Raw genomic sequence first — 22,756 nt, 5'->3', positions numbered from 1 at the left:
TTCCCCTTCTCTCTCCATTTCTCTCTGTCCTATCCAACAACGACATCAATAACAACAATAATAACTACAACAATAAACAAGGGCAACAAAAGGAAATAAATAATTTTTTTTTAAAAAGAAGCATAGTAGTAGAAATAAAAATTAACCAGTTAGTTAGGAGTATCAAGAAAGCCTTCAAAGATTCCAGCGGGATGATGTTTTTGTGTCTTTGTTCCACTAAGAGATCAGCCGCAGGGCCTCAAGCTTCTGAAGCCTGAGCTCTACCACCACTGCATTCTTCTACATGAACGTAGTGCTGAGAATAGAACCTAGACCCATAAGGCATGTGGTCTACCACTGAGCCATCTGTCCACCATGGCTGTTAGGAGAAAGACAGTGTCACTGCTCCAGTACTCATGGAGTTCTAGTTCTTTTTAATTGCATTGATTGATTAATTGGATAGAAACTATGAGAAATCAAGAGGAAAGGGGGAGATAGACACCTGCAGTAGTGCTTTTTAAAACTTTTTCCCAGAGCATTGCTCAGCCCTAGTTTATGGTGGTGTGGAGGATTGAACCTGGGACTTTGGAGCCTCAGGCATGAGTCTCTTTTGCATAACCATTATACTATATACAGCCGCCACCCCACCCTGCCCTGCCCCGCCCCTCAGTACTACTTCACCTCTCATGAAGTTTTCCCCCTTCAGGGGAGATTGGGGGAGGGGCTTGAACCCCAATCCTTGTGAGTTGTACTGTGTGCACTCCACCAGGTGTGCCACCACCCAGCCCAGAGTTGTACTTTTTAATTTTTGTCTTTTTGGTCTCATGCCATCGACAGGTCACATATCAACAAAAGGCCCTACCTTCTCAAGTCACTTTTCCCTGTCTCCAATCAGCTATTCTTTACAATCCACTCACTCAAAGTGGGAGGTAATCTGTTCTCCCCAAACATGGATTCCTTGGTACAGACTAGAAACATCTGACTGCAACTGTTAACAATTACGTCCTTCAACTCACATGAGGAGGAGGATCTCACCAGCTACTTCAGCACTGTGAATATCTATAATCAGGATCCATATCCTCAACACAGAACCAGCATGTCCACCACACATCACAACTACACACGAGGGGATGGAGTCAAGAAGCTCAGAGGCAAACAGAAGACAGGAAATGCACAGCCAGAAACAGAGCCCAGTTCATTCTCTGACTGAGATGGGAGAACTGAACCCGGTCCCGTGTGAAGGGTTAAGTCCCCGCGTTACCTGCTGCTGCTGCTGTGAACCCTCTCCGCAAATGCCATCGCTGCCAATCAGTGGACAGTGTCCAGCATGCTCATCTGAAAGAGAAAACATCCACTTGTGACCATGTGTCCTCCGACACCTTGGAGGCAGCCCTGCTATCTAGTTGGGAAAGCAGTCCCATGCTGTCATCCTAACAAGGGCCAGCTTCCTTCCACTGGTTCCTGAGCTGTGTAAGCAGACCAGCTAGCATGTGTTCAAAGGTGCTTTTGGCTTGAAGGCTACTTACTACTCAGAGCTACTGAGACAAGAAAAAAAATTTAAAAAGTGGCTGAAGTTTATCAGGAGAAGGAAGAGAGGAAATGACATTTCCTTTGTGTCGACTTTGTGCCAAGCATTGTGGTGAGCCCTTCTAAAAATGACATCCCGTGTAAACACTGAGGTGAACTTGCAGGCTACCTGTGACATCCATCAGCGTGAGAAAGGAAAAGAAAAAAAAAACCTCAATACAAATGTGGCCCCAGTTAGAGCCCATCTAAGATTACAATTGCACTAGTCAAGGTCCTTAATTTCCCAAAGCAATTCTTGAACATTCTCTCAATGTATTTTTCCTTTTTTTTTTTTTTACTATCTTTATTTATTGATTGGATACAGACAGAAATTGAGAGGGAAGGGAGGGATAGAGAGGGTGAGAGACAGCTTCACCACTTATGAAGCTTTCCCCCTGCAGGTGGGAACTGGGGGCTTGAACCCGGGTCCTTGTGCATTGTAACATGTGCACTCAACCAGGTGCACCACCACCCGGCCCCCCTCAATGTATTTGTTGTTGTTCTTATTTTAATAAGGGGGGGGAGGCAGGTGTGGCACAACTGGTTAAGTGCACATAGTAATAAACGCAAGGACCTGACCAAGAATCCCAGTTCGAGCCCCCCAACCCTCCACCTGCAGGAGGGGGTCACTTTACAAGTGGTGAAGCAGGTCTGCAGGTGTCTATCTTTTGCTCTCCTTCTCTCTACCTTCCCTTACCCTCTCAATTTCTCTCTATCCTATCTAAAATATTGAAAAAATAGCCACAAGTTAAGTCAAATAACAAAAGGATGAACATGAGATGATCTCACTCATAGAAGTTAAAAAATAAGATCAGAAGGGAAAACACTAAGCAGAACTTGGACTGGAGTTGGTGTATTGCACCAAAGTAAAAGACTCTGGGGTTAGCGGTAGGGTTCAGGTCCTGGATTATGATGACAGAGGAGGACCTAGTGGAGGCTGAATTCTTATGCGGAAAACTGGAGGGACCAGGTGGTGGTGCACCTTGTTGAGTGCACATGTTTTAATGCTCAAGTTCCTGGGTTCGAACCCCCTGGGCCCCACCTGCAGAGGGAAAGCTTTGCAAGTGGTGAATCTGTGCTGCAGGTATCTCTCTCCCTATCTTCTCTACCCTCTCAATTTATGGCTGTATCTATCCCACAAATAAAGATAATAAAAAAAAATTTTTTTTTAACTTATCTGTAAAAAAATAAAAAGAGGGGAGCTGGGCAGTGGCACAGTGGGTTAAGCGCAGGTGGCGCAAAGCGCAAAGACCTGCGTCAGGATCCCGGTTCGAGCCCCCGGCTCTCCACCTGCAGGGGAGTCACTTCACAGGTGGTGAAGCAGGTCTGCAGGTGTCTTCCTTTCTCTCCCCGTCTCTGTCTTCTCCTCCTCTCCCCATTTCTCTCTGGCCTATCCAACAACGATGATGTCAATAATAATTACAACAACAAGAGCAACAAAAGGGAATAAATATTTTAAAAAGAAAAAAAAGACTTAAAAAAATTAAAAAATAAAAAGAAAGAAAACTGGGAAATGTTTTTTTTTTAATTTCTTTATTGGGGAATTAATGTTTTAAATTCAACAGTAAATACAATAGTTTGTACATGCATAACATTCCCCAGTTTCCCATATAACAACACAACCCCCACCAGGTCCTCTGTCATCCTTCTTGGACCTGTATTCTCCCCACCCAGCCACCCCAGAGTCTTTTATTTTGGTGCGATACGCCAATTCCAGTTAAGGTTCTACTTGTGTTTTCTCTTCTGATCTTGTTTTTCAACTTCTGACTGAGAGTGAGATCATCCCATATTCATCCTTCCATTTCTGACTTATTTCACTTAAGATGAATTTTTCAAGGTCTATCCAAGATCGGCTGAAAACGGTGAAGTCAACATTTTTTAACAGCTGAGTAGTATTCCATTGTGTATATATACCACAGCTTGCTCAGCCACTCATCTGTTGTTGGACACCTGGGTTGCTTCCAGGTTTTGGCTATTATAAATTGTGCTGCCAAGAACATATGTGTACACAGATCTTTTTGGATGGATGTGTTAGGTTCCTTAGGATATATCCCCAGGAGAGGAATTGCAGGATCATAGGGTAGGTCCATTTCTAGCCTTCTGAGAGTTCTCCAGACTGTTCTCCACAGAGGTTGGACCAATTGACATTCCCACCAGCAGTATAGGAGGGTTCCTTTGACCCCACACCCTCTCCAGCATTTGCTGCTGTTAACCTTTTCTGATGTATGACACTCTCACACGAGTGAAGTGGTATCTCATTGTTGTCTTGATTTGCATTTCTCTGACAATCAGAGACTTGGAGGATTTTCTCATGTGTTTCTCAGCCTTTTGGATCTCTTCTGTGGTGAATATTCTGTCCATGTTCTCCCCCCATTTTTGGATGGGGTTATTTGTTGTCTTGTTGTTGAGTTTGGCAAGTTGTTTATATATGTTGGTTATTAAACTCTTATCTGATATATGACATGTAAAGATCTTCTCCCATTCTGTGAGGGGTCTCCTGGCTTGGGTGGTTTCTTTTGCTGTGAAGAAGCTTTTTAATTTGATGCAGTCCCATAGGTTTATACTTGCCTTAGTCTTCTTTGTAATTGGGTTCGTTTCATTGAAGATGTCTTTAAAATGTATGCGGAAAAGAGTTCTGTCAATATTTTCCTCTAAGTATCTGATAGTTTGTGGTCTAACATCCAAGTCCTTGATCCACTTGGAATTTACTTTTGTATTTGGTGAAATAGAGTGGTTCAGTTTCATTCTTCTGCATGTTTCAACCCATTGTTTCCAGCACCATTTGTTGAAGAGACTCTGCTTTCCCCATTTAATAGTCTGGGCCCCTTTGTCAAAGATTAGATGTCCATAGGTGTGGGGGCAAAAACTGGGAAATGTTATGCATGTACAAACTATTGTATTTTTTACAAAGAAGACTAAGGCAAGTATAAACCTATGGGACTACATCAAATTAAAAAGCTTCTTCACAGCAAAAGAAACCACTACCCAAACCAAGAGACCCCTCACAGAATGGGAGAAGATCTTTACATGCCATACATCAGATAAGAGTTTAATAACCAACATATATAAACAGCTTGCCAAACTCAACAACAAGACAACAAATAACCCCATCCAAAAATGGGGGGAGGACTTGGACAGAATATTCACCACAGAAGAGATCCAAAAGGCTGAGAAACACATGAAAAAATGCTCCAAGTCTCTGATTGTCAGAGAAATGCAAATCAAGACAACAATGAGATATCACTTCACTCCTGTGAGAATGTCATACATCAGAAAAGGTAACAGCAGCAAATGCTGGAGAGGGTGTGGGGTCAAAGGAACCCTCCTGCACTGCTGGTGGGAATGTCAATTGGTCCAACCTCTGTGGAGAACAGTCTGGAGAACTCTCAGAAGGCTAGAAATGGACCTACCCTATGACCCTGCAATTCCTCTCCTAGGGATATATCCTAAGGAACCCAACACATCCATCCAAAAAGATCTGTGTACACATATGTTCTTGGCAGCACAATTTGTAATAGCCAAAACCTGGAAGCAACCTAGGAGTCCAACAACAGATGAGTGGCTGAGCAAGTGGTGGTATATATACACAATGGAATACTACTCAGCTGTAAAAAATGTTGACTTCACCGTTTTCAGCCGATCTTGGATGGACCTTGAAAAAATCATGTTGAGTGAAATAAGTCAGAAACAGAAGGATGAATATGGGATGATCTCACTCTCAGGCCGAAGTTGAAAAAACAAGATTAGAAAAGAAAACACACAAAAAAAAACAAAAAAAAAAAAAAAAAAGAAAACACAAGTAGAACTTGAAATGGAATTGGTGTATTGCACCAAAGTAAAAGACTCTGGGGTGGGTGTGTGGGGAGAATACAGGTCCATGAAAGATGATGAATGACATAGTGGGGGTTGTATTGTTAAATGGGAATCTGGGGAATGTTATGCATGTACAAACTATTGTATTTACTGTTGAATTTAAAACATTAATTCCCCAATAAAGAAATAAATTGTAATAAAAAAAACTATTGTATTTCACTATCAACTATAAACCATTAATTCCCAATAAAGAAATTTTAAGAAAAAGAAAAAAATAGCCACAGGAGTAGTGGATTCATAGTGCAGGCACCAAGTCCCAGCAATAACCCTGGGAGAGAGAGAGAGAAAGAAAGAGAGAGAGAGAGAGAGAGAGACCACAACACTGTGAGCAGTGCTCTAGTTGATGGTGGTGTGGAGGATTAATCCTGGGACTTTAGAACCTCAGACAGGAACATCTTTTTCTTTTTTCTTTAAATGTATCTTCTCTCTTTTTAATATTTATTTACGTATTAGAGATAACGAGGAATTGGGGAGTGAGGGGGAGATAGAGAAGGAGAGACAGAGAGATACCTGCAGCCCTGCAGATGGGAACCAAGGGCTTGAACTCAGGTCCTTGCACACTGTAATGTGAGTGCTTAACCAGGTGCGCCACCACCTAGCCACAGGAAAGTCTTTTATGCTGTCTCCCAGAACCCTGAACAGTCTCTCAAAACAGTACTGGGTTAAAAGACCATCATAGCTTCAGTAGCGCCGTGGGTCTCTCCAGAGCTGCCTGGCTCTGTGGCTGACACTATCAGCAGCTGTTTCCTCTTCCCTTGCTTGTGCGCCCTTGTAAATAGGCTGGAATTATCTTAACCTGCTTTAAATAGTTTCCATTTTGTCAGACATCCTTACAGCAAAGGCTCTGTTGCAGAATCATCTTAGCCGGGACTTAATAAATATTTGATCCAAGGGGAAACAGCACGTGCAATTTGCAAGCCCTTTAGCTTGCCAAACAGGTGAGTAACAGTCACGCTGGGGGCCCAGCTTGGGGCCCAGAACACAGTCCCAAAGTGCTAGCCCTGCTCCTGAGAAGTTCTTTTCTCTTCCACTTGTGAAAGTCAATAGCTGACCATGATGCTTTCCTGTAGCAGACACTGACCACCACTCCCTCCATCAGAAGAACGCAGCATAGATCCCGCAGAACTTCTAGCTAATCTCCCACTAGTTGACTTCTCAAGTTTTCTTTTACTTTATGAAATGTATTTTATTGTGGGGCCAGGCAGTGGTGCACCTGGTTAAGTGCACATACTGCAGTGCACAAGGACCTGGGTTCAAGCCCCTTGTCCCCACCTGAAGGTGAAAACTTCATGAGTGGTGAAGCAGTGCTGCGGGTGTCTCTGTCTCTCTCCCTTTCTTTCTCCCCTCCTTTCTCAATTTCTCTGTCTCTATCCAATAATAAACAAATAAATAAATTTTGAAATGTATTTTATTTTTTACCAGAGCACAACTCTGGTTTGTGGTGGTGCTGGGGATTAAACCTGGGACCTCAGAGCCTCAGGCATGGAAGTCTTCTGCAGAACCACTATGCTGTCTCCCTACTTCCTAGCGTCATGACTAAACATGCTTTGGAGTTGGACATTCTTCTAATCAGCTAGTGTGGCCCTTTGCAAAATTTCTCCTCCCCAAAGCAACCTGTATCTCTCCCTCTGGAGTCTTACCTTCTTCTGCTTATCATTTCTCTGTTTCTCTCCACCAGGATTTCCACAGAACATCATGCCAGTCTGACTCTACCACTTTAGACAGACTATTTCTTTTTTTTTTTTTCTTTCCCCTTTCAGTCTCAAAGAGAAACAAGAGAGCGAGAAAAGAGAAATGACACCACAGCATGACTCCTACTTGTGAAGCTTGTCCTATGTTTGAGGTGCTCTGAGACTGGAAGCCAGGTCCTCTTGCAGGAAAGCATGTGCGCTCTGTGCTAAGCCTGCTCTCCCCACTTCCCCCAGCATGTCAGTCCAGCCCCTTCTTTTCTTCCCTCCAACCTATTGTCTCCTCCTCTCCACTTTCTCTTCCATCCTTCCTCCTTCCTTGGAGAGTGTGCTGCTTTGCCATATGTCATGTTTGAGCCCAGACCCCTACACGCTGATGGAAGCTTGGGTGCTGTCATCTCCTTCACTCTCCCTCCCTCCCTGTCTCTATTTGAACAAGTCAACCCAGAATGGTGAAGCTGTGACTTTACAAGTGGTTAGAGAATATGACATGTGAGTAGGGAACAAGTCACTCCCCTGGGTAGTGAGACGGGTCCCCTGTGTGAAGGCAGTCGCACGGGCTGTCACACTGATACTGGGGAAGGCAGGCATGTGTGCTTGCAGGCTGAGAGCTGTGCCTTCACGGTAAAGTGAAAACTGCTGGGACAAGCCCAGGACTGGAAGAGCCATTTTCTCCATTTTATTGGATAGGACAGAGAGAAATTAAGAAAGGAGAGGAGCTAGAGAGGGAGACAGAAAGATACCTGCTTCACCACTTGTGAAGTGTCCCCCATGCAGGTGGGGAGCCAGGGGCTCGAACAGGATCCTTGAGCGAGTCCTTGCTCTTAGGTACTATGTGTGCTTAACCCAGTGCACCACCACCCAACTCCCTCAAAATGAAGTTTTCCAAGGGAGCCCAGCGGGGCAGGGCAGGCCTCTCAGCCTCAGGCCTGGAGGGGCATTCCACAGGGCTTACTTCCCCTTCCCCACAAGGACCCCGTCAGGAATAACAGTTTCTTAGCAACTGGCAGTGTGTCAGGAGTGAGTCAGAGGTCACACACTGTTTTGTCTGAGTTCTTCAGAACTCCTCCACAAGCAGATTGTAATCTCCTGGGTCCCAGGCTGCTGGCCTGGTCACCTGGAGTCCCTTGGCCTACAAGCTGAGAAACCCATAATGGAGCAGATTCTCCAACTCAGCCTTTACCTCCACATATGGCTTAAGGGGGTTCTGGTGCAGCAAGATCCAAAGACACATCCCACGTCTGGCAGCTTGTCCTTATACAGATCCCAGCCAAGTGACGTGATCTTATAGAGGCCCTTTGGGCTCACCAGAAATAGGCCACAGTGCTGTGCCCCCTGCCACCTGCTTTACCATGCTAACCATGTGCTAATGTTTACACATTATCTATCATATAATAAGATAAATAAACACAATATTAAAGGGAGGCATTGGACTCTGAAGCCTGAGGTCCTGAGTTTAATTTCTGGCATCATGTGTCAAAGAGATGCCCTGGTTCACACACTCTCTCTCTCTCAATAAATAAATCATTTTTAAAAAATATTTATTTATGGGAGTCGGGTGGTAGTGCAACAGGTTAAGCGTGGGTGTTGCAAAGTGCCAAGACCCACGTAAGGATCTCAGTTCAAGCTGCTGGGTCCCCACCTGCAGGGGAGTTGCTTCACAAGTATCTTTCTCTCCCCCTCTCTGTCTTCCCCTCCTCTCTCCATTTCTCTCTGTCCTATCCAATAACGATGACATCAATAACAACAACAATATTAATAGCTACAACAATAAAACAATAAGGGCAACAAAAGGGAATAAATATTTAAGGGGAGTCGGGTGGTAGCACAGCAGGTTAAGCGCACATGGCGCAAAGCATTAATGGATTGACGTTAAGGATCCCGTTTCGAGCCCCCTGCTCCTGGGAGTCACTTCACAGGTGGTGAAGCAGGTCTGCAGGTGTCTATCTTTCTCTCCCTCTGTCTTCCCCTCCTCTCTCCATTTCTTTCTGTCCTATCTAACAATGACGACATCAATAACAATAATAACTACAACAATAAAACAAGGGAAGCAAAAGGGAATAAATAAATAAATATTAAGAAACTAAATAAATAAAATAAATAAATAAGATATTGGGGGAGCAGGTGGTGGCACACCTGGTTAAGGGCTCACATTACAGTGCACAAGGACCCAGGTTCAAGCCCCTGGACTCTACAAGTGGTGAAGCAGGGCTGCAGGTGTCTCTCCCTCTCTCCTCTCAGTTTCTCTGTCTCTATCTAGTAATTAATAAACAAATATTTTTTAGGGGGTGAAGTGGTGGCACACCTAGTTAAGCATATGCATTGCAATGCACAAGGTCCCAGGTTCTAGCCCCTGGTCCCCACCTACAGGGGAAAGCTTCATGAGTGATGAAGCAGGGCTGCAGGTGACTCTCTGTCTCTCTCCCTCTCTATCTCCTCTCCTCAATTTCTCTCTGTCTTTATCTAATAAATAAATAATTTAAAATAAATAAGTGAATAATTTTTTTTAAAAGATCTGGGAGTCGGGCTATAGCGCAGTGTGTTAAGCGCAGGTGGCGCTAAGCTCAAGGACCGGCGTCAGGATCCCGGTTCGAACCCCCGGCTCCCCACCTGCAGGCAGGTCCCTTCACAGGTGGTGAAGCAGGTCTGCAGGTGTCTGTCTTTCTCTCCCCCTCTCTGTCTTCCCCTCCTCTCTCCATTTCTCTTTGTCCTATCCAACAACAACGACATCAATAATAACTACAACAATAAAACAACAAGGGCAACAAAAGGGAATAAATAAATAAAAATTAAAAAATTAAAAAAAAAAAGATCTGCTAACATGACATGCTGTGATTTAAAAAAAAAAAAAAAGGAACGAAAAGGGAGAAAGGGAGACAGACACCTGCAGCACTGCTGCTAAATGTTAAATGCCCCACTATATTGAAAAGTGATGTGGTCCAGGAGGTGGCGCAGTGGATAAAGCAATGGACTCTTAAGCATGACGTCCTGACTTCAATCCCTGGCAGCACATGTACCAGAGTGATATCTTGTTCTTTCTCTCTCCCTATGTTTCTCATGAATAAGTAAAATCTTTAAAAAAAAAAAAATTTAAGTGACTTCAGGGTTTACTGTGTTGAGACAGCATTTTTGAGCTTCTCATAAAAAAGTCACGTACAAGTCTGAGCCCCAAAGATGTGACTCCCACAGCACACTGAGCAGAATTAAGAGGATTCTATGGAGCCACAGGAAACTGAGTAATTGCAAAGGAGAAGGAGGTCAGATAGCATAATGGTTATACAAAGAGATTCTCAAGCCTGAGACTCCCAAGTCCTAGGTTCAATTCCCCCATACTACCATAAACCAGAGCTGATCAGTGTTCCAAATAAAAGAGATAAATAGAGAGAATTTCCTAGAGAAAGGGCAGGCATGATTGCCCACTGTCAAAGATGCAGCTTCCCAAAAGCTCTGGATTTCTCTCTTACAATACATCTTACTGCATTTGTGGGTGGCATATGCCTCCTTCCGTAACTCCCTTTGGAAATTAATGCTTAAGGAGTCAAGTAAAAGTAAATGTTGATTTTTTTTTTTAAGGTCTAGGAAGTGGCACAGTGGTTAAAGCACCAGACTTGCAAACATGAGGTCCTGAGTTTGATCCCTGGTATCACATGTGCCAGAGTGATGCTCTAGTTCATTCTCTTCCTTCTCTATCATTAATAAATATTTTTGGGGTGGGGAGAAATAGCAAAATGGTTATGGCAAGGAGACTCTCATGCCTGAGGCTCCAAGGTCCCAAGTTCAATTCCCCACACCACTATAAGCCAGAACTGAGCAATGCTCTGGTAAATACATATATTTATCATTTTATTTATTTTTGGAGAAATACTGACTCTCATGGCATGATGGTGTGGCTCTGGCACTATAGTCTTGAAGTCCTGCGTTTGATCCCCAGTACTGTATCCTACAGTGATCTGTTTAGGTTTGTTTATTTTTTCGATAGAGACAGAGAAGGCAAAGAAGCAAACAAAGAGTGAACGAGACTACAGTACCAAAGCTTCCTCCAATACTGTGGGGGCCAGGCTCCCACCTGGGTGGTGCACATAGCAAAGCAGCACACTGTCCAAGTGATCTATCTCACCAGCCCTCCAGACTGTTCTGCTTTCTCTCTTTCTCTCTAAAAACAAATCTTTTTCACAAAGATTGGTTCTCTAGCCACAGCTACTATTATAAATAATAAAGTCGTGTCCAGGAGTCTGTGGAGCTAGGACTGGTTAACTTGATCACTAACAGGCCATTTTGAAAGTTAGACTGTCTTGAAAAAGAAGTTAAGTCTCTGAGCCATCACAGCCCTTGACAAGAAGCTAAGTGATTTGCCTATGGTCTGAAAGCCAGGGGTGGGGAGACACAGCCAAGCTTCATGCCCATGTCCTCTGGCACAGAAACTGCCCTTGAGAATTCTTCATCACTGATGGGAAATGCAGCTCCAGACTCAGCAAGCAGCAGATGCTCCTGTGAAGGTGTGATAGATGCATGACCTCAGGCATTACCCCAGACTACTGGGTCAGAAGTGGAAGGAAAGAAATGTTGTGCATGTACAAACTATTGTACTTGTTGCTGACTATAAAACATTAATCCCCCGGAATCGGGTGGTAGCGCAGTGAGTTAAGGACATGTGGTGCAAAGCGCTAAGGACCCAGTGTAAAGATCCCGGTTTGAGCCCCCGACTCCCCACCTGTAGGGGAGTCACTTCACAAGTGGTGAAGCAGGTTTGCAGGTGTCTCTCTCTCCCCATCTTCCCCTCCTCTCTCCATTTCTCTCTGTCCAATCCAACAACGAAAACATCAATAACAACAATAATAACTACAATAGTAAAACAAGGGCCACAAAAGAAAATACATAAATATCAAAATATTAAAATTAAATTTAAAAAGTTTAAAAAAAAACATTAATCCCCCAATAAAGAAATTGAAAACAAAAAAGAAGAGGAAGTGGGAGGAGGATTCTAGGAGGTTTTGAGGCACAGTACTACTACTGCTATGCCATATAGGGCTCCTGCATGGTAGAGGCTGGTAGAATTGGCTGTGTCCTGACCTTACACAACTGGAATAACAGATTTCAAGCTTTACAGGAGGTGGTTGGCAATGCCTGACATTACCATTTATGAAGCTAAGGCTTGGGCAGGGGTGACAACATAATGACCATCCAAAAAGTCTCCTGCAACTGAGGCTCCTAAATCCCATGTTCAATCCACCAGCAACACCAGAAGCCAGAGCTGGCCAGTGCTCTGGTCTCTCTCACTAAAATAAAACAAGCAGGGGTCAGGCGCATTCAGTAGAGCGCATGTGTTATAGTGCACAAGGACTGGGGTTCAAGCCTCCAGTCCCCACCTGCAGGGGGAGGGAAAACTTCATGAGTGGTGAAGAAGCACTGCAAATGTCTCTCTTCCTCTCTCTAAAATGCCCCCATCCTTCCCAATTTCTGTCTCTATCGAAAAAATACATAAAAAAAATAAAAAATAGGGCAGAGGGTAGATAGCATAATGGTTATGCAAACATACTCTCATGCCTGAGGCTCCAGAGTCCCAGGTTCAATCCCCCAAACCACCATAAGCCACCGCTGAACAGTGCTCTAGTTAAAAAATTAAATAAATAAAATAATAAACTAACAAACAAATAAATATTGGGAGTCGGGCAGTAGTGCAATGGGTTAAGCACTCATGGCGCAAAGCGCAAGGACCAGCTTAAAGATCCGGGTTCCAGCCACCGGCTCCCCACCTGCAGGGGAGTTGCTTCACAGGCAGTGAAGCAGATCTCAGGTGTCTATCTTCCTCTCCCCCCCTCCTTCCCCTCCTCTCTCCATTTCTCTCTGTCCTATCCAACAACGAAGACATCAATAACAACAATAATAACTACAACGACAGTGAGTTGGGCGGTAGCACAGTGGGTTAAGCGCATGTGGCCCAAAGCTTTAATGGACCAGTGTAATGATCCCGGTTTGAGCCCCCATTTTTCTCTGTCCTGTCCAACAATAACGACATCAATAATAATAACTACTACAACAAAAAAAATAACTACAACAACAATTAAAAAAACAAGGGCAACAAAAAGGGAAAATAAATATTAAAAATAAATTTAAATAAAACAGAGAGAGAAAAAGGAAGTTCAGGTCCTTAAGTTCAAGTAAGTTTCACAGGTCTGCAGTCTTTACCAACCAAGTCACAAACTACATGTCCAGAACACTCACTGGAAATGCCTGCATCTTCATTCCCATCAAGACCAGAAGAACCACTTTGCCAGGGAGAAACACTATTTATACTTCAGAGTGAGGCTGTAATTCTTGAAAAACAGGAAAGCACGGATCAACACTGCCAGCACAGTGCGCCCTAGTGAAAGGGCACCAGGCTTTGAGTCACAGAGTCAAATCGCTTCTCCAGCTCCACTTCCGGACTTCAGAGTGGAAAATGAACTCCAAGTTTAGGGCTGCGACTGAACTTCACGGGTACCTCAGGGGATTGTGAACAGTCCTGGTGTGGTGGGAAGCTGCTACCCGCATGGGCTGTCTGTCTGTCCTGAGCCTGGCATTCCTGGGTTTCCGAGAAACACTGGCACAAAAATATCCCCGCAAAATACTGGGAATGTGTGTGAGGTGTTATATTAATGATGTAATTGATTCCTCCAGGCACCATTGTCACAACAATCGCAGTCTTTTAATAGAAAAAAACCACTTGAACAAGAAACCCTTACTCATGTTTCAAATGGGCCAGATAATTTAAGAAAAAATCAGCGGGCTTTATTTCCCTAGAGAACACTACTAAAAGAGTTCTGTCTCGAGACTTCAAGCAGAAACCAACTAGCAACCCTGCTGGCCCTGCACACTTCCAGGTTTCGCCTACAGTGATCTGCTGTGCATCTAGAACAGGCAGGAATGACGGCTGCGTGCCTACAGAGAGCTGCGCGGTTCCCTGATTTCTGCAGTATAGTAGATTGGAACGAATAGATTCAGAATTTATGCAATCTGTTTGGTAAAGCCTGAGATCCTGAGCTCCAGGTAGTGGTGCATACATCACCATGCACAAGGACCCAGGTTTAAGGCCCGGTTCCACCTGTAGGCCTGAATGGGGGGAGGGGTGGAGCCTCAGAGCAGTAAAGCAGTGCTGCTGGTCTCTCTCTTTCTCCCTCTCTACTGGCCCCTTTCCTCTCAATTCCTCTCTGTATCTATCCTAAATAAGTGAATTTTTTTTTAAGTCTGAGATTCAATTCAGCAAATATTAAACTGCAGCTTTGTGTAAGAATGAGAAAGTGTGACCTTGGATAAAGTCCAGTTGGCTGGAGTTGGGCTCTCAAGTATAAGGTTCCTAGTTTGATCCCCAACGTCACATGTCCCAGAGTAATGTTCAGGTACTTTCTTGTGTACTTATCTATCTCCTTTTAATAAATACATAAATCAAACAAAAGAAAAATTTAGAGAGAAACAGCAAGATAGCTCACCTGGATAGTACACTTGCTTTTTCATTATAGGTTTGAGCCTGACCCCACTGCACTGGAGGAAGTATTGGTGCTGTCATGTCCTTCCTATCTTCTATCTATCTATCTATCTATCTATCAAAGTTAGCCCAGTGGACAAAGCATTGGCATCTCAAGCCTGAATTTGATCCCAGCATTGAATGTAAAGCCAGAGTGATACTCTGGTTCTGATAAATAAACGAAGGGGCCTGGTAGTAGCAAACCTGATTGAGTGCACATATTACAATGCGGAAGAACACGGGTTAAAAGCCCCTCCCACCCCCACCTGTAGGGGGAAAGCTTTGCAAGTGGTGAGGCAGTGCTACAGATGTCTTTCACTCTCCCTATCTCCCTCTACCCTCTCCATTTCTGGCTGTTTCTATCCAATAAAGATAATAAAAAATAATTTAAGGGGCCAGGGCACATGGTGCAACACCGGCTTATGGATTCCAGCTTAAGGATTCCGGTTCCAGCCTCCCCTCCCCACCTGGGGGGGGGGCGCTTCACAAGCTGTGAAGCAGGTCTATAGGTGTCTATCTTTCTCTCTTCCCCTGTCTTCTCCTCCTCTCTCGATTTCTCTCTGTCCTATGCAATAATGGCAACAAAAATGGAAAAAATGGTCTCTAGGAGCAGTGCAGGCACTGAGCCCTAGTGATAATCCTGAAGGCAAAAATAAAGAAAGAAAGAAATTAAAGAAATATTGGTTCAGAGTGATGAAACCCCAGTGACAACAACAAAAAATTTTATTATCTTTACTTATTGGATAGAGACAGCCAGAAATGGAGAGGGAAGGGGAAGATAGGGAGGGAAAGAGACAGAGAGACACCTGCAGCCCTGCTTCACCACTCGCAGAGCTTTCCCCCTACAGGTGGGGGACCAGGGACTTGAGCCTGGGTCCTTGCACATTGTAACATGTGCGTTCAACCAGGTGCGCCACCACCCGGCCCCCCCTACACACTTTTTCAATCTCCTGAAACACTAGTTTAAAAAGGAGAACTTTAGGAAATTTAGCTTTAATAGACATATCTCAACAAGTGACTCAAGATGAAAGGCAGCACCCAGTGATGGGAATTATTACTAGTAAGGGGGGCTGCTGGGGTGAGAGCATTCTATAAACAACTATCAGGGAGCGATAAGTTGGAGTGGGGATAAATAGCATAATGCTTATGCAAAGAGACACTCATGCCTGAGGCTCCAAAGTCCCAGGTTCAATCCCCTGTGCCACCATAAGCTAGAGTGAGAAGTGCTCTGGTAAGGAAAGAGAAAAAGAGAGAGAAGGAAGTTGTACCCAAGTGTCAACAATTGCACTATAAACCATTAACCCCAGCCCACCCCTATAAAGTGATTTTTACTTCTTCTTCTTGTAGCGTTTGCCCTTCTTCCGTAGCCAGTCAACAGCGTCAGGTTGAGCCTGATGTAAAGTTTCGAGACCTCCTTTGAATCTGGAGAGGTGGCAGTCGTTGACTATGTGATTTTTACAAAAGCAGCAGAGGAGACAGCAGAATGGTTACGCAAAATGACTATCAGGTCTGAGGCCCTACATTTAACCCCCAGCACCATTTTCAACCAGAGCTGAGCAGTGAGTGCTCTGGCATCTTTCTCTCTCAATTTCTCCCTCCACCTCCCCCCACCTTTATCTTTCTCTCTTTATCTTTCTTATTAAAATACATTTTAGGGAGTCAGGCGGTTAAGCGCACATGGTGCAAAGCAAAAGGGCCCAGCTTAAGGATCCTGGTTCGGTTCAAGCCCCCGGCTCCCCAACCTGCAGGGGAGTCACTTCACAAGCAGTGAAGCAGGTCTGCAGGTGTCTATCTTTCCCTCCCCCTCTCTGTCTTCCCCTCCTCTCTCCATTTCTCTCTGTCCTATCCAACAACAACAACATCAACAACAATAATAACTACAACAATAAAACAACAAGGGCAACAAAACAGAATAAATAAATAAATATTTTTAAATAATTTTTTAAATAGATTTTAAAAATGGCTGAGGGAAATAATAGAATGGTCATGTAAAAGCCTCATGCCTCATGAGGCTCCGAGGTCCCAGGTTCAATCCCTAGCACCATCATAAACCAGAGCTGAGCAGTGAGAGCTCCGGAGTCTTTCTCTTTGCATCTCTTCCATTAAAAATAAATAAACATGGGAGTCAGGCGATAGCGCAGTGGATTAAGCGCACATGGTGACGGCTTCCCACCTGCAGGGGAGTCACTTCACAAGCGGTGAAGCAGGTCTGCAGGTGTCTTTCTCTCCCCTTCTCTGTGTTCCCCTCCTTTATTTCTCTCTGTCCTATCCAACAATGACGACAACAGCAAAAATAACTACAATAGCAATAAAAAAAAAAGAAAAACAAGGGCAACAAAAGGGAAAATAAATAAACAAACATGAGGGGGGAAGGGATCATGCCTTAACAGAGGTTTGCAGGATAGATGTGGATCAATAGGATTACACATATTTCGAAGAGCCTTACTCCTCAAAAAATGAAAGTGTGTTCTCTGTTCTTTCTCATAATAAATTAGCAAATCTTGAAAATCATACCCAAAAAAGTGGGTCTACAGTGGACTCTCAAGTATGAGATACTATCTTCACTCCCCACTATTACACATGTGCCAAGTTGATGCTCTATCTCTCTCCTCTCTATCATTAATGAATAATTCTTTTTTTAAAATACTGAAAAGTCTTGCTTTGGTTTTATTATTATTATTGGAATAGAGACAGAGATATTGAGAGGGGAGGGAGAGAGAGAGACAGAGAGACACTTGCAGCCCTGCTTCACCACTCATGAAGCTTTCCCCTGCAGGTGGGGACCAGGGGCTTGAACCTAAGTCCTTGTACACTGTCATGTGAGCGCTTAACCAGGTACAACATTGCCTGCCCCCCTCTGTTTTGTTTAATTAACTTTATTTATTTATTGGATAGTGAGAGCCAGAAATTGAGAGGGGAGAGGGAGACAGAGGAAGAGAGACAACAAGACATCTGCACCCCTGCTTCACCACTCTCAAAGCTTTCTCCCTGCAGGTGGGGACAGGACGGGGCTCAAACCTGGGTCTGGGTTCTTGTGAACTGTAACATGCACTCAACCAGGTGCACCACCATGCTACCCCCACCCTTTTACTTTTCTAAATTTAGTTTTTACCTACCTTCTCAACCAACAATACAACACATAATATCAATGGAACAACTACAGTGACTTGTAGAAGTGCTTTTAAAAAGCACAGAGCAGTGGTCCGGAAGGTGGCGCAGTGATAAAGCTTTGGACTCTCAAGCATGAGGTTCCGAATTTGATCCCCGGCAGCACATGTACCAGAGTGATGTCTGGTTCTCTCTCTCTCCCTATCTTTCCCATAAATAAATAAAATCTTTAAAAAAAAAAAAAAAAAAAAAAGCACATAGCAGTGTATCTTAACTGAATCAGACTTCTTCCAGTCTTATTTTATTTTTTAACATTATTTTAATCTTTATTTATTGGACAGAGACAGCCAGAAATCGACAGGGTAGGAGAGACAGAGAGAAAAAAGAGACACCTGCAGCACCAGCACTGCTTCACCACTTGCAAAGCTTTCTCCCTGCAGGTGGGGACCAGGGATTTGAACCTGGGCCTTGAGCACTGTAACATATGCGCTCAACCAGGTGCACCACAACCCAACCCTCTCTTCCAGTTTTAATGCAGGACTAGCAAAACAGCTCACCTGGATAGTGAACCTACTATATCATACACTCAACCCAGATCTAATCCATACCCCATCAAATTGGAGGAAACTTCGGTTATGTGCTAGTGGCAAAAAAAAAAAAAGGAAAGAGAGAAGGAAAGAAATTGCATCATTCAGGAGAAAGCAAAGTTTAAAATAAATTGGGCTGGATGGAGGGAGATAGCATAATGATTATGCAAAAAAAAAACTCTCCTACCTGAGCCTCCAAAGTCACAGGTTCAATCCCCAGCACATCCATAAACCCGAGTTGAGCAACACTATTGTAAAAATAAATAAAATAACTTGGGCTTTATTCCTGTTAATTTCTTTTTTTACCAGAGCACTGCTCAGCTCTGGCTTATGGTGGTTCAGGGAATTGAACCTGGGGCTTTGAAGCCTCAGGCATGAGAGTCTCTTTGTATAACCATTAACTCTACCCCTGCCCATTAATTTTCTTTTTGTAAAAAAGAATTTATTTGTGGTCCGGGAGGTGGTGTAGTGGATAAAGCATCGGACTCTCAAGCATGAGGTCTTGAGTTCAATCCCCGGCAGCACATGTACCAGAGTGATGTCTGGTTCTTTCTCTCTTTCCTCCTATCTTTCTCACTGATAAATAAATAAAATCTTTTTTTAAAAAAGAATTTATTTATTTATTTATTTATTTATTAATGAGAAATATAGGAGAGAAAGAACCAGACATCACTCTGGCACATGTACCACCAGGGATTGAACTCAGGACCTCATGCTTGAGAGACTAATGCTTTATCCACTGTGCCACCTCCTGGACCACTCTTGCTGTTAATTTTCAACCTCTGCATGGTCTCTTTATTCTGATTTCACATACTGAGGTTCTTCAAATGTATATGTTTGCAAAGTTTAAGAGTTAAAGGAAAGGGGCCAGGGTCAAGCGGTAGCGTAGTGGGTTAAATGCACGTGACGAAGTGCAAGGACCAGGGTAAGGATTCCAGTTCCAGCTCCCAGTTCCCCACCTGCAGGGAAGTCACTTCACAGGAGGTGAAGCAGATCTGCAGGTATCTTTCTCTACCTCCTCTGTCTTCCCCTCCTCTCTCCATTTCTCTCTGTCCTATCTAACAATGACATCAATAACAACAACAATAATAACTACAACAATAAAACAACAATGGCAACAAAAGGGGAAACAAGTTAAAAAAATAAACGCAGAGACTCTCATGCCTGAGGCTACAGAGTCCCAGGTTCAGTCCCTTGCACCACCATAAGCCAAAGCTGAGCTGTGCTCTGGTGTTTCTCCCTCTCTCTCTCTCTCTCTCCATCTCTCAAAAATAAAATATTTAAAATAAAATATATAAAGGAAAAGGGTCACACCTTTTTTTATAAGATAGGAGGAAAGAGAAAGAACCAGACATCACTCTGGCACATGTGCTGCCAGGGATCAAACTCAGGACCTCATGCTTGAGAGTCCAAAGCTTTACCACTGTGCCACCTCCTGGGGCCACACCTTTTTGAGAGCATATGTTATAATGTGCAAAGGGCCTCAGTTCAAGCCCTTAGTCCCCACCTGCAGAAGGATAGTTTCACAAGTGAAGCAGTGGTACAGGTGTCTCTCTGACTTTCTCCTTCTCTACATCCCCCTTCCTCTCAACTTCTGACTGGGTATATCCAATAAATAAAGATAATAAAAATATATTTTTTTAAAAAGTTAAAGGAAAAGCCAAAGACACCTGGAATTTCAGTGGCTATAGTAAGCATTAAGTGGCTAAGTAACATTAAGGAGCTCAAAATAATATACCAGTAAATCCCCATCCTAGATTCACTGTATCTGTAAGTCAGATTTTGAAAAAAGGAAAATTCCCGTGGAGGGTAGACAGCATAATGGTTATGCAAACAGACTCTCATGCCTAAGGCTCCAAAGTCTCAGATTCAATTCCCCCCCCCCCACACACACACACACAAACACCACCATAAGCCAGAGCTGAACAGTGCTCTGGTTAAATAAAAAAGGAAAATTGTACTCATGTGAGAGCAACTGTCTTTCAAATCAGTATTTCCCTAATTTGGGAATGTGGATTAAAAAAAAAAAAAAAAAGCAAAGGAAAGGAGTATTCATATTTAAACTCCCTCCCCACCTCCCCCAGCAGTGTCCCATTCTTTTACATGTGTTAACACAGCTAAGTCTCTCCCTCTCTCCTAGATTAGCTGAATCCAAATTAGCTTTCCTGGTTCAAAGTAGAGCTGGCATATTCTCTTGCGTGCTCTTCTAGCCTCTTTATTCTCTTGGGCCAATTCCTCTTCTGCATCTGTATCTTCAAACGCAATATGTTTCCCATGCCAGTAAGAACCAACAGCTTTAAGTTAAAGCAAGTGAACCATCCTTAATTCTCAACTCTTCTGTGCATTTGTTTCCAGAATATCTACTCTAGGAACCCTCTCCACAAAAGATGAAAAGCAAGCTAAGGAAATACATTAGACAGAGGAAGTAAACATTGAAACAGAGCCATGCCTGGGCTTTCTTACGCCTCAGAGCAGAACAGGACTCTGGAGTGCAAAGGCTTTTTTTTTTTTGCCTTCGTGCCCTCCACCCCCACCCCCACTCTGAGTTTGACACCACATCCTAGGCCTGGTAGAGGCGTCCCCTGCTGCCGCCTTCCAGAACTCCCCACTCCCAGGTGGTGTCCACACCTGGTAGCTCTGGGCGCAGGTGCTAAGCTGTTCACCAGCTGCCTTAAGGTGCAGGGTGGCCTGAGCGGGTTGCAAGTACCTATGGAGTTCAAATCAGCCCATCACATCTTGCAAAAGGTAAACTGTCTTCTGCAAGGCCTCCCCCACCCCCAACAAAAGCTCAGGGAAATCTGGACCCACCTTCACCTAGAAGGCCAAAGGTCCACCGGAGGTGATCTGCACAACAATACGGGGCGTGTGAGTAGAAACAGCGAGAAGCCAGACCTGGCGGACATTCCCCCTAGACCCTCCCAGGTCCCTCACAGCCTCTTTAACGTGGGAGATGACAGCAAGTTAAGTGAGGAGCAGGCATGCGACAGGCACACAGGGTGCGACACCTGAGACCAGCTCCTGCCACCTGGAGCAACTTGCCAACCCCACGTCCCCACGGGAGGGATGGGTGACAGTGACGCACCATCCACTGCGCGAGAAACTTTATCTTTTATTTCCTTTGAGTTTTTTTTGAATTATCTTTATTTACTTAGTAGACAAAATCAGGGTGGGTGGGGAGAATACAGATCCAAGAAGGTTGACAGAGGACCTAGTGGGGGTTGTATTGTTATATGGAAAACTGGGAAATGTTATGCATGTACAAACTATTGTATTTACTGTTGAGTGTAAAACATTAATTCCCCAATAGAGAAATTAAAAAAAAAATAGAGAAAGTCAGAAACCGAGAAGGGGAAACAGGAAGAGAGACAGAGAGACACCTACAGCACTGCTTCACCGCTCGTGAAACCTTCTCCCCGCAGGCAGGAACCGGGGACTCAAACCCTGGTCCTTGTGCACTTAACGTGTGCCGTCAACCAGGTGCGCCACCACCTGACCCCTTCATTTATCTTTTTGCCTGAGCACTGCTCAGCTCTGGCTGGCGGTGGTACGGGGGACTGAACTTGGGACTGTGGAGGCTCAGGCTTGAGTCTCTTTGCATAACCATTATGCTGCCTACCCCCGCCCCTCCAAGAGAAACTTCTGGGAGTCCTCATTGCGCAACCGGGAAGCAGGCCCCCAGCAGGCAGCAGCTCCCCGCAGGACGCGGGGTTCGGGAGGGCCCCTGGACACCGACTTGCTAGCCCGGACGGTCGAACCCCCGCCGCCTCCGCCGGGCGCCCCGAAGGCTCCACCGGAAAAGTGGGAGCGCCAGGGGCTTGAGTCAGCGTGCCGGGAAGCCGGCGGCCCGGCGGGGGCAGCCGGCGCCTCCCAGGAGGTGGCCCCGCAGCCCCGCGACTGTCACCACGCAGGCTTCGCTTACCTTCCAGACCCCGGGCCTCGGGTCCCCGTCGTGCGCCCCGCCACCCCCGGCCTCCTCCGACCTGTTGCGGTGGGCAAGGGCTGTGCGCTGCGCGAGAAGCTCTTCTTCCCTCCCGGTGGGCTCGGCGCGGCTCGCGCCTTGCCGGCTCCCAGCCTCCGTAGAGCGAGTGCAGCGGCCGCCCAGTGCGCAGGGCCCCGGCTCGCCCCTTACCCGCTACTCCACTGCCCTGCGCGCCCGCGGCTCAGGGAAGCTCGCCCGAGACCACGCCCACCCGCGCCCTAGTCTGAGTTACCTTCCCTGGAACACGCCCTCTGTAGGCCCCGCCCTCGCCTCCTGAGGCCACGCCTCCACGCACAGCCCCGCCCACTGTCCGCAACCTCTGTACACTTCCTGGGGCACGCCCCCCAGAGGCCACGCCTCCGAGTGCAGTACCCGCCCACCCGCTCTTTAGCCTTAGGGTAACCTACTAGGGCCACGCCCTCACTGGGACACGCCTCCATTTTGGCCCCGCCCACTCAGGCACTAGTTTGAGTGC

At 45.1% G+C, this 22,756-nt stretch overlaps 1 protein-coding gene across 3 annotated transcripts in view; it reads right to left on the bottom strand.

The window, feature by feature from the left end:
• Positions 1-22,477, bottom strand: part of AFF1 (ALF transcription elongation factor 1) — a 195,127-nt gene extending 172,650 nt beyond the window's left edge. For all 3 annotated transcript variants that reach the window (XR_009548989.1, XM_060187776.1, XM_060187778.1), the window contains exons 1-2: positions 22,222-22,477; positions 1,250-1,314 (exon numbers count right to left, since the gene is read on the bottom strand). Coding sequence is in view for 2 of the 3 variants with exons in the window: in XM_060187776.1 (XP_060043759.1) it covers positions 1,250-1,278 (29 nt within the window). In the remaining variant the exon portion in view is untranslated. The remainder of the gene's footprint in view (positions 1-1,249; positions 1,315-22,221) is intronic.
• Between the last annotated feature and the right edge of the window lie 279 nt (positions 22,478-22,756).

This window comes from Erinaceus europaeus, chromosome 3 (genome assembly GCF_950295315.1).
Source record: "Erinaceus europaeus chromosome 3, mEriEur2.1, whole genome shotgun sequence".
In the NCBI taxonomy this organism is placed as follows: Eukaryota; Metazoa; Chordata; class Mammalia; order Eulipotyphla; family Erinaceidae; genus Erinaceus; species Erinaceus europaeus.
The sequence above is the reverse complement of the archived record's forward strand: the minus strand, read 5'-3'. Positions and strand labels throughout refer to the sequence as shown.